General features: G+C 42.0%; 1 protein-coding gene across 3 annotated transcripts in view; it reads left to right on the top strand.

The window, feature by feature from the left end:
• Positions 1-12,091, top strand: part of PCYT1B (phosphate cytidylyltransferase 1B, choline) — a 118,613-nt gene extending 106,522 nt beyond the window's left edge. For all 3 annotated transcript variants that reach the window (XM_036912791.2, XM_036912789.2, XM_036912788.2), the window contains one exon: positions 10,666-12,091. In XM_036912791.2, the coding sequence (XP_036768686.1) occupies positions 10,666-10,878 (213 nt within the window). In that variant the 3' untranslated portion in view covers positions 10,879-12,091. The remainder of the gene's footprint in view (positions 1-10,665) is intronic.
• The last annotated feature ends 651 nt before the right edge of the window (positions 12,092-12,742 follow it).

Genomic DNA, 12,742 nt, shown 5'->3' with positions numbered 1-12,742 from the left:
TCCATACTGTCTTCGCACAGCAGCTGCACCACTTTATATTCCCACTGCAATGTACCAGGGTTCTAATTTCTCCACATCCTCTCCAGCACTTGTCATTTTCTGTTTGTTTTTTGATAATAGCCATCCTAATGGCACTGCTAATTTTTAAGACTGTTGACACTGAGAAAAAAAATACATAAAGTTTGGTTGGTTGATCTGAACTAGACTTCACACTTGAGTCTTTTTGACAGTTGGTTTTAAAACTCTGTCTTCCAACACCTGCCCAAGTAACATGAATAAACATGAAAAGCTTCTTGCTCTGAAAATGGCTGATATGGATAGTTGGTCATGAGCAGGGGCTCACCTCCTAGCTGGGTAGTCTTGGGTAAGTTCCTTTGCCTCTGAGACACCTCCTAGGGTTGTTGGGAGGATTAAATTGTTTCATACTTTAAAGCCCTTTCACAGTGCCTGACACCCAGGCACATGTTGGGCACTGTGTAAAGGTTAGCTGTTGTTTGATTAGCCAGAACTGAAACTCTCTAGTTCCATCTTGCTTACCAGAGGTCCAAGCCAGATGTAACTAGGATATTTTTCACTTCTTTTGGGGGCAGATATGCTGGAGTATCTCTGAAACACTGAAACCTTTAAAGGCATTTGTCAAGACATTTACTGCCTCACTAGATGTTAAGAGCTTCTTAAAAGGGAAAACCTTGTAGGAGGGGAAATAGAGAATTACTTTCATATGGACAGGACTAAATGGGATTATTTTCTTGGGAGAAAAGTATAAATGGAAACCTCTTAATACAGTAAAAGACGGAATTAAAATACCTTTCTCTTTGAAAATGCCATGCCATGGTCTTCATTATTTGTTAAATTTCTAAAGTGCTTTTCTTCCCAGGAAGCACATTACAAACTGTCTTCTGACCTGATTCAATTCAGCCCCTTTGCAGGGGAACCACCCTTCAAAATGCACCAGAAACAGATCAGAGAGCTTGCAAATGGAGACAGAGAGTTCATTTGCATGAATATCACATTTTATGAAGTGCAACACCATTGTTTATCACTAAGGATTCAAATTATGTCATCCCTTTAGGCAGAATATTCTCAGTTACAAGCTCGAGCCAAACTACTGTAGACAAGTTGTAGATTCCTTAGCAAGTGGACTTCTAATGGCAGTGCTGACAATCTATTAACAGCAAGAGGGCTAATGGCTGCCACTAAAAATATACTTAAAGATTACAGTAATAAAGACACATTTCAAGTGCCTTTGAGAAGTTCAAGGATTTTTTTTTAATGTTGCTGTTAGAAATAGGCCAACCTATCCTTTTGGCACTTGATTTTGTCTCATAAATGAGCTTAATCTAAGGTAATGCTGTTGTACTGCAGCATTTTTGTTGTTGTTTGATTTTGAGGGGGTTGGGTGTCTTTTGGCAGAATTATCTATGCCTTTAATGAAAAGTTTGTAGAACTGTGGGATTTTAAGTCTGGAAAGAATTTTAATGATCAGCAAGTCATCCCTATTATCCCTAGAGGGGACTGGAGATTCTAAAAAGTAATGGGCTAGAGCTTATAAAGGGAATATGAGTGCCATGGGGGAATTGATGACATACCTGAAGGCATTAATATTTTCTCACTTATATCATTATTGCATGATCTCCTTGCCTTAGTTATCTTTCCTTTTTCCTCCCATATTTTTTAATGATAAAGGTAATATATGTTTAATACAGAACTATTAGAAAGTAAAGAATAAAGAGATGAAAAGCCTCCAGCAGTCTAAACACCCAGAGTAGTCACTGTTAAAATTTGGGGGCTATTGCCCCAATCTTTTTTCCATCTCCATGTGTATATTTCCTTTTATGAAATTGTAGTCATGCAGAAGATTCTATTGCAAAGTCATTTTTACTTGGCAGTGGCTCATGAACATTTTCTTACATTATTAAATATTTTTTAAGGACTTGGTTTTCATCAGCTGCTCAGTATATCATCTCAGAGTTGTACAAGATTCCTCTAACTTATTAGGGGGTTTGCAGTTTTGTCTGTTATGAATATCTAACAGACAAAAGTACTGCAATGAATATCCATGTACACAATAAATATTTATTTACATCTCTGATTATCTCCTCAGAGAAAAAAAAACCTATTGCCAAAGTACCCCTCAGAAAGGCATTATTAACATGAGTATGGTCTTTTTCCTCAGCCCTCACTAGCCATTACAAATTTAAAAAAATCTCAGGATAGTGACATCACCAAGATAGCATCATAGTTCTTGTGAGGGAGAGCCAGTTCAGGGACAACCTAACAACTATTCAGATACACCACTGAGAAAACCCTAGAACATGGGGGCTCATGAGGCTGAAGCATCCCCTGCACCAGAGAACCCAAGACAGGCTGAATTAGAAGCGTAAGGGGAGCAGCTACATACTGACCGCATTGCCCTTCCCCCAGGCCAATACAGCACTACAAGAAGTCTGTCAAGCCTCCAGTTCCTCCAGCAGGAAAAGAGAGCCTAAGGTAGACCTCCCTCTCTCCCAGCATTCCAGGTTACTTCTTGAGAGCCCCCACTCTGGTCTCACTCCACAGGGCAGGGGAATCTGCCAGGCTTGACCACTGGGAATCTCATGACAGAGAAGTGGGGAGGGGCTTGCAAGAACCAGCACTTGGATCTTGGCAGACCGACTTCCTACCTGCAGGAGCCAAGTAATAGCCCCAGCCAGCAGCTTCATTCACCTGTAGAACCAAGTGTGTGGCTTAGTCTGAGCAACAGGGTACAGGTGTGTTTGATTTAGGTACTCAAACAAAAAGATTTTCTGTGCCAGGAGCCTGGACTGCCTCTGACCAGGCACAGGAGTTGAATCATAGGCCCCTACCGCTCCATCCCCACCCCTTGCTGCCTGAAGCTCCCAGCCCCACCTGACCAGAAAGGCTGGCAAGAACACTGGGAAGCTGCATACCTGAGCAATGTTTCAGCCAAGAGTATGGCAGGCAAAGCTGACTGTCTGCAAAGCCAGTGTTGGGTGTGGATGGTATTCTGGCTCTTCCCAGGCAACGGAGATAATTCATAGCCTACCCATTGCAGAGTGTAACTCCCAGCCCCTCCCAACCAGAAGGCCTGATTGGCAAAAACTGGAAGCCTACTTAGAGTTGACTCTCCTGTCTCGCTCAGGCAGGGGAGCCACGTTGTGTCCTGTTCACTGCTGAGTAAAGCTCCCAGTCATTCCCAACCAGAAAGCCAGGCCATAATACTTGAAAAGCTGTGAAGCCCAACAACACTTGAGCAAAGAACACAGAGGCAGAGCTGATAGAAAAGCAAAGCCAATGGCTCTGTTCAGGCAGGAAACTCTTGACACAGGTCAGCTTGAGTCAAGACCACAAACAAAAAGCCTTTCTGGCCTTGGAGCTAATTCTGCTGTGCCTGGGTAGGTAAATTAACTCATAGCCCTATTGCTGAATACAGCTTTCAGCCCTCCCAACTAGGGAAGCTAGCCAGAACACACAAGAATCTGCATAAACCATCTAGTAACCCTGCTTTCAGCGGTACTTGAACAGAGAGCATAGCCCTTGGCTCTTCCCATCTGCAGAACAAGACCAGTGGCCCTGTCCAGCCAGGGTATACAATACACAGTCTTTCCTGATTTGGGTCCCCAAATAATGATTTGTGCGGTCCCTGGAGCCCGTCCTGCTGCCCTCACCAAGGGAAAGAAGCTAATTCTTAGCCCCACTTATTACTGAGTATAGTACCCAGTCCTGACCATCCAGTAAGCCCTATCAGAGAATCCAAGCAACCATGGAGTCCCTCAGGTAGTCTCATGTGGGTGGAGAACCAAACCAGCAGTCCTATCATTATCCTCATGCAGCACTCCCTCACCCTATCAGAGCTCAGGTAATGGCCTCACCCAGAAATAGACCCTGATAGCAAAGCTCACCTGCCCAAGAACATTACCAGGCAGACACATCCAAAAACCCAAACTGAGCTGATTAGCAAAGAACTATCTCTGCTAAAGTGAACCTGTAAAGTGTGGATGAGTAGACTGCTCACTCAAATGTAAGGAATAAAGGATCATGAAAAATCTGATAAATATGACACCACCAAAGGAAATGAGTACAGCCCCAATAACTAACCCTAAAGAAATGAACATCTATGAATGGTCAGATAAAGAATTCAGAATACTCCTCAAACAAGTTTAGTAAACTACAGTAACACACAGACAACTAAACAAAATTAAGAAAACAATGCATGAACAAAGTGAGAAGTTCAAATGAAGAAATATAAACTGTCAAAGAAACAAACCCAAACAGAAACCCTAGAGCTGAAAAATACAATGACTGAGCTAGAGAATTCAGCAGAGAGCTTCAAAAGCCAATTCAACCATGCAGAAGAATCAGTGACCTAGCACACAGAACATTTGAAATTATCAGTTGGAGCAACAAAAAGAAAAAAGAATGAAAAACAGTGATGAAAGCCTACAGGATTTATAGGACACAGTCAAAAGGAACAGTATTTGCATTATAGGGATTCCAAAAGGAGAAGAGAAAGAGAAAGGACAGAAAGCATATTTAAAGCAATGATGGCTGAAAAATTCCCAAACCTGGGGAGAGAGAAACAGACATCCAAATCAGTGAGGCACAAAGAACATCAACTAGGTTGAACCCAAATAGGACTACACTGAGACACATTGTAATTAAATTATCAAAAGTCAAAGAAAGAAAAACCATTGAAATCAGCATGAAAAAGAGAGAAATTACATACAAGGGAACTCTCATAGGACAATTGGTGGATTTCTCAACAGACACATTTCAGGCCAGGAGAGAAGGGGATGATATATTCAAAATATTGAAAGGAAGGGGAAAAAAAACTGTCAACCAAGAATTCTATATCTGTCAAAGCTGTCCTTCAGAAATGGAGGGATAAAGACTTTCCCAAATAAACAAAAGCAGAGGAAGTTCATCACCACTAGACCTGCCTTACAAGAAATGCTAAAGGGAGTTCTTTGAGTAAAAAGATACTCAGTAACATCTTAAAACATAAGAACATAACTAAAACTCACCAGCACTGGTAAATGTACAAAGTTAGATTCGGTAATGTGATAGTGGTGATGGACAATTCACTTATAACTCTAGTTTACAAGTTACTGAACAAACAATAAAAGTAACCATAACTACAACAACATGTTATTGGTTTTACAATTAAAAAGATGTTAACTATAACATCAACAACATAAAATGTGAGGCAGAGAAGTAAAAGCATAAAATTTAGGAATTCTATTGAAGTTAAGTTGTTATCAGTGTAAAGTAGGGCTTTATCATTTTAAGAGAGTCGATGTAAGCCTCATGGTAACCACAAGGGAAAAACCTGTAGTATAATTACACAAAATAACATGATAAAAAAGTCAAAGCATATTGATACATAAGGACATCAAAACATACACACAAAAGATGGCAGGATACAAAGTAATTAACAACAGAAAACAGCCAGAAAACAATTAACAAAATGGCATTAGTAAGTCCATGCTTATCAATAACTTCTTTAAACATAAATGGATTAAGTTGTCTAAAAGACATAGAATGGCTGAATGGATAAAACAAGATCCAAAGATATGCTGCCCACAAGAGACTGACTTTAGCCCTAAAGACTCACGTAAATTGAGAATGAAGGTACAGAAAAAGATATTTCAAGCAAATGGTATTTTTTTAAAAAGTGGTAGCTCTGCTTTATCAGACTAAACAGACTTAACTAAAAATGGTAAAAAGAAACAAAGATCATTATATAATGATAAAGAGGCTAATCTGTCAAGAAGGTATGACAATAGTAAATATTTGTGCACCCAACATCCGAGCACCCAAATATATAAAGCAAAAAACTAACAGAGCTAACAGAAGTAAGCAACAGTACAATAATAGCTGGGTACATTAATACCCCACTTTCAATAATGGCTAGATCATCCAGAGAATCAAGGACACAGCAGATTTGAACACCACAGACCAAATGGATATAAAAATCCTATACAGATTATTTCTGACAACAGCAGAAAACACATTCTTCTCAAGTACACATGGAACATTTTCTAGGATAGATCACAGGTTAAGGCCACAAAATAAGTCTTAGCAAACTCAAGAAAATCTAAATCATACCAACAGTCATTTCAGTCTTTGACCACAGTAGTCTGGAACTAGAAATCCATACAGGAGGAAAATTGAAAAATTCAGAAATACATAGAAGTTGAATAATACTCTCAACACCCAATGCATCAAAGAAGTAATTAAAGGAGAAATAAGTATCCTGAGGTAAACAAAAGTGGAAACACAACTCACCATAACAATAAATGCCTACATTAAGAAACAAGAAAGGTCTCAACCTAACTCTTTGCTTTAAGGAACTAGAAAAAAACCAAACTGAACCCAAAATTAACAGAAAGAAATAATAAAGATTAGAGCAGAAATAAATGAAATAGCAGGAAAACAATAGAAAAGATTTACAAAATGAAGACTTGGCTCTCTGAGAAGATAAAATTAACAAACCTTTAGCTATACTAAGCAAGAAAAAAAGAGGGTGGGCCCAAATCAACAAAATTACAAATGAAAAAGGAGACATTACAGTTAATACCACAGAAATGCAAGGGATCATTAGAGACTACTATGAACCAACAAACTGGACAACCTAGAAGTAGAAAAATTCTTAGAAACACACAACCCCCTAAGAATGGGTCAGATAGAAATAGAAACTCTGAACAAATTACTAGTAAGGAAATTGAATCAGTAATCAAAAATGTCCCAACAAAGAAAATCCCAGGAGATGACTTCACTAGTGAATTCCACCAAACATTGAAGTAATTAATGCCAGTCTTCTCAAACACCTCCAAAATATTGAGGAAGGTACACTCCCAAACTCATTTTATGAGGCTAGCATTGCCCTGATACCAAAGCTAGGGAAGGACACTTGTCAGAAAACTACAGGCCAATATCCTGGATGAATATAGAGGTAAAAATTCTCAATAAAATACTAGCAAACTGAATTCAGCAGCACAGTGAAAAGGTCATTCACCATGGCCAAATAGAATTTATCCCTGGGATGAAACTATGGTTGAACAAACACAAGTCAATCAATGTGATATATCACATTAATATAATGAAAAACTCATATGATCATCTCAATGTTGAAAAGGCATTTGACAAAATTCAACATCTGTTCACGATAAAAACTCCTAATAAATTATGTACAGAAGGAATGTACATCAACATAATAAAGTCCATATATGACAAGCCCACAGCTAACATCATACTTAATGGTGAAAGGTTGAAAGCCTTTCCTCTAAGATCTGAAACAAGGCAAGAGTGCCCAGTCTCACCACTCATATTTGACATATAGGAAAGTCCTAGCCAGAGCAATCAAGCAAGAAAAAAAAAGTATCAGAACTAGGAAAGAAGAAATAAGATCATCTCTATTTGCAGAGTACATGATTGTATATATAGAAAATACTAACCACTCCATCAAAAAAACAGATCTAAATCCACGAATTCAGTAAAGTTGCAGGATACAAAATTAACATACAAAAGCCAGTAGCATTTCTATGCAGTAATAATTATCTGAAAAAAGAAATCAATCCCATTTATAATAGCATCAAAAACAATAAAATACTTAAGGAATAAGTTTAACCAAAAAGGTGAAATATCTCTACGCTGAAAACTATAAGACATTGATGAGAGAAATTGAAGAAGACAGATAAATGGAAAGGGATTCCACGTTCATGGAGTGGAAGAACTTTGTTGAAATGCCCATACCACCCAAAGTCATCTATAGAGTCAATGCAATCCCTATCAAGATTCCCATCGCATTTGTTTTTTTTTACAGAAATGTAAAAAAATCCTTAAATTTATATGGAACCTCAAAAGACTCAAAGTAGTCAAAGCAATCCTGAGAAAGAAAAACCAAATGGGAGACAACATACTTCCCAATTTCAAGCTATATTATAAAGCTACTATACAGTGTCATCCAAACAGTATGGTACTTCATAAAAACAGACACACAGACCAGTGGAACACAACTGAGAACCCAGAAATAAATCAATGCAAGGGACCTAAGAATAATCAATGGAGAAAAGACAGTTTCTTCAACAAATGGTGTTAGGAAACTTGGATATTCACATGTAAAAGAATGAAACTAGACCCCTATCTTATACTACTCACAAAAATTAACTCTGAATGGATTAAAGACTTCAATATAAGACCACAGACCATAAAACTCCTAGAAGAAAAGCTCCTTGACATGGGTGTGGGCAACAATTTGTGGATATGACACCTGAAGCACAAGCAACAAAATAAACAAGTGGGACCACATCAAACTTACAAGCTTCTGCACAGCAAAAGAAACAACAAAATGAAAAGATAACTGTACAAAGATAGGAAAATATTTGCAAACTGTATATCGAATAAGAGGTTAATATCTTAAACCTGTACAACTTATACAGTGCTGTGTATCAGTTTTATTGTAACAAAACTGGAAATTTTAAGTTGGAAAGATAAAATCTTTAGCAATGTGATATGTAAAAAGGTATCTCATTTCACTCATTTTGCATTTCTTTGATTACAAATGATGCCAAACATTTTTATAGTTCATTTTTATAAGTCTTTTGTGAGTTGCCTGTACATGCCATATACTTATATTTTCAATGAAGGTTTTTAACTTTTATTATTAAGCACTAGCACTGTTTAAATAAGATCCATAATTTGTAGTTAAATGTTGCAAGATTTTTCCCCTATTTTTTTTCATTTGTCCTTTACCTTAATTCATGATGTTTTTTTTGAGATAAAGAAGTTTTTAATTTTTATATAACCAAATAATCAATCTTTTCCTTTCCGGTTTCTTTCTTTGCTTTTATGCTGATACCCAAAAATATTTGTAAAACACAAATCTGATTATGACCCTCCATTGATTAAAATTTTCCAGGGGCTCTTGTGAAGTTTTTAAAAAAAATCCAGCTTCCTTCTGGTGCTCCAGCCCTCAGCTAGTGCCAGCCCTTAAGTACTAGGGCTTGTTATCAAGCCAAGTCATTATACTTAGTCCACTCTACCAAGTGCCCTCTGCTTGGAAAGTGAGCCCTCCACCAGCTGCATGGGCTTACTCCCTACCTCAACCCCCTCTTCCCATATATCACCAAAGCCCCGGTTCAGACATGACCACTTCCTGTGCAGCACCTGGTTCCCAGGAGACTTGGCAGCATTTTGTAAAATGAGTAACTCAAACAACAAGCAAAGTCTAAAATGGCCAATAGGAGAATTGGCTCTCGGGGCCAGTTTAGGATCAAAAAGCCCAGTGAGGAGCAACAAAGGGAAATGGCAGAGAGCCCAGGCCACATGTGCAGGGCAATCAGAAGTGGGGGGATCTGAGGTGGGTGAGGGGGGGAAGCTACAGGCAAAGGGCAGAAGGTCAGATCGACTGGCAGCCCTGGAGGCCTAGCACGCAGGGACCACAGCCAAGGACTGGGCTCCCCCGAAGGCTGCAGGACAGTGTCAGGAAGGCCCAGGCTCTGAAAGCACCAGGCAACAGTCACCTGACATCCCTAATTGGAAGATCCATCTTACCATCCAAACCGCCACCTCCGCAGTCCCCCACACCAGCAAGTGGCATCCTGGCGTTCCAGTTTCACAGGCCAGAAACCGGAGCCACTCGATTCCTCTTCCTCCCACACCCCACATCCCATCTGTCGGCAAATCCCATTGGCTTAAGCTTCAAAATGTGGCCAGAGTATGTACTGCTTGATTCCATTTAGATTTTCTGGAAAGGCAGGCAAAACAGTTGAGACAGAAAACAGATGTGTTGCCAGAGGCTGGGGGCAGAGCGACCACAAAGGGTCCTGAGGGAATCGGGTAGCTGACGGAACTCTCCTACACCTCGGTTGTGGCAATGGTCACACATACAGGCATTGCCAAAACTCAGAGGTGTACACCAAGCAGGGTGAATTTTACTTTAAGTAAATTACACATTAATAAAACCATGGGAAAGAATATACCAGGACTCCAGCCATCCCTCACCGTCCTGGTGGCCATCAACCTGTCCCAGGTGACTCCAGTCAAGCCACTGTGGCCTCCTCACTTGTCTCTGGATGTGCGCTGCCTGCTCCCTTCTTGGCATGCGGTCTGGAAGGCACTTCCATTCACATGGTCCCCTCCTCCGTCTCCTTCAGGTCTTGCTCAGGTAGTGTCTTCTCCACGAGGCCCGCCCTGAGGACCCTCTTTACAATCGCAGCACAGCCGCCCTCCACTCCATGCCCCCATCTGCTAGCCTCGTTTTATTTTGCTCACAATCCAGGGTTCCATCTGACATACCACATATTCTGTTTATTGTGAGGCTCCTCCTCATATCCGTGAGGACAAGGATTTTTGTTTCATTTCCTGCTACCCCCAGTACCTAGGACTTTACTGTCTGCCTGGCCAATAAGAGACACTCAGCTAAATTTTGTAGATGGAGGCAAGGAAGGCCAGGAGAGCCCCAAGAACCAGTGGAGATGGTCAGCACGTCACTGCCCCTGAAATGCCCTCAGCTCCTCTGCAGGGACAGTCTCGGAGAGCAGAGACCACAGCGCATGCCTGTGTTTGTGCGCATTGGTGTTTCAGGGCAGTGGTTGCCTTTTGGGTTCGCCGCCGCCTCAGATAGCTGACCTAACAGACGCCTTCTCTCAAATTTCTCTCCAGAAGCAGATGTTCCAGGAGAGGAGTAGCCGGATGCTGCAGGCCTTGTCCCCGAAGCAGAGCCCCGTGAGCAGCCCCACCAGGAGCCGGTCCCCCTCCCGCTCCCCATCACCCACCTTCTCGTGGCTCCCAATCAAAGCTTCTCCCCCCTCCTCGCCCAAAGCAGCCTCGGCCTCCATCAGCAGCATGAGCGAGGGGGACGAGGATGAGAAGTAAAAGCTGCTGGCAGACAAGAGCTATGCCACACAGGCTGGGGAGGAGGGCGGGCTCACCGGGGATGCCTGGGTGGTGGGTGAGGGGCAGTGGTGGCTGCAGCTCAGCCGGGAGACCCTGAGCTTTGCTAAGCGGAGGCCTGGGGACCAGCTGTCTTTCAGTCTCTCCTCAGCCTATGACTTAGGCTCTGCATGGAGGTTTCTAGCTGGACAACCAATACAAACCTTCTTAGTGTCATCCAGAACCACTCCACTATAACCTTGTTAAGGAGAGATGCAGAGCACCCCTGGGAGCCCAGCACCTGGCGGGCTGTCTTCTGTGTTGGTCCTTACACCCACTGCGACCACGTACACCACCGTTGAAGCGGCTGTTTCCTCAACCTTCTACTTTGGCTCATAAGGGCCCTGCACGTTGCCTCCTACCACCTGAGCTCTGCCAGAATACAGTGGTTTCCAATAAAAGTGGCAAAGTGCTTCTGAAATAGACAAATCCCAACTTTCTCAGTTTAGCCAGAGACCTGATGTTGCAATGCACTGATTCTTCCCAGTTCCAGGAATGTGGCACATACACAGCCTGTTTTAGGTCACATGTAGAAAAGATCATCTAGTGTGGACCTTAACTTCTTATTCTAAGGACAGATTTTCAAGGAGAATGCCCAATCAGGCCTAAAGTGCCCCTGGTTGTACTTTTTCATCATTGGTTTGACTTGTTTTCCAGAAATTCCCTTAATCTGTGGGAAATGCAACAAATACATATAACAAGAGGAGCTGCTTTGCTTTGGCTCCAAGTTCAGCAGACAGCACCTGTTTCCTGAAGCTTCTCCTTAAAGGATGCTATTACGGAACGGCTTTTCCCATCTCTGACCAATTAGCAGTTTCATAGACCTCAAGTAACAGTTTGATGTACCAAACTACATAGTATATACCACTAGGGGTGCTACCTGCACGTATCTGTGTGCATCAACTAGGCTATCCAGGGCGTACATTGTATGCAATATGAGTATATGGTGGCAGCATTTACAGTACTTTCCTCTCCTGCTCACACCCCAGTGCTCCACAGCAATCCTTGGTCTAAAGAACTCCCTGGTTCCCCTCTGACCTGGGAAGTTCCTCAAAAGCTCATCCTTGATTCCTGTAGAAATGTCTTGTCCCAACCAGGAAATTAGTATGTTGTTCTCATAGCCTCCCATGATTATTTTTGGCTGGAGGGAGGCTCTGAAGAGCTTCCCAGAGCACTATGGCAACCTCAGTCTGACCTCAGCATCTGAAAGGTCCGGGTAGTTCTAGAGTTATCCCCAGCCCTAGGTTTGCCAAAAAGCATGAAGATTCTAAACATTCCTCCGAGTTGTTTGAAGTGACTGTCCTCCAATCACAAGTAGGAAACGAGCAGGTAGAGTCAAGGTCAGAACCACACTCTTGCGTAGATGAGGCATTGCCTGTCTGTCCCAGTAAAGCCAGAGAAAGAGCTGGGGCCTGACCAGAGGCCCGAACCTCTCATGAATGTCAGAGCCCAAGAATCTCTTGTGACAGAAACACCTCTTTTCAGAGGCCCTGGGAACAAGCCTTCTGGGTGAAGAGAGGGGCAACCAATAGGAAGCAGCAAGTCTTTCCCCCTTGTGTTGGGGCTGAACTACCTCTCTGCCCTACTGGACACAAGTGGTGTTAGGAAGCAAAACCATAACCATGAAGCTAAGCTGGCTTGGAACCCCCTTGTCCCTTGCAGGACAGAGAGCTGGTGGGAGTGTGAGGAGAGAACTTTTTGCAGTCAAAGCCCAGAGCGTTGCTCTGCATGGCGAGCGAGACCCCATTCTTCTGTTGTGCCCATTTGGTCTCTCTCCCACCATGCACCCAGGGCAAAATGGGCGCAC

The sequence above is a fragment of the Manis pentadactyla genome, chromosome X (assembly GCF_030020395.1).
Source record: "Manis pentadactyla isolate mManPen7 chromosome X, mManPen7.hap1, whole genome shotgun sequence".
In the NCBI taxonomy this organism is placed as follows: domain Eukaryota; kingdom Metazoa; phylum Chordata; class Mammalia; order Pholidota; family Manidae; genus Manis; species Manis pentadactyla.
Note: the sequence above shows the minus strand (reverse complement) of the source record. Positions and strands in the feature narration are given on the sequence as shown.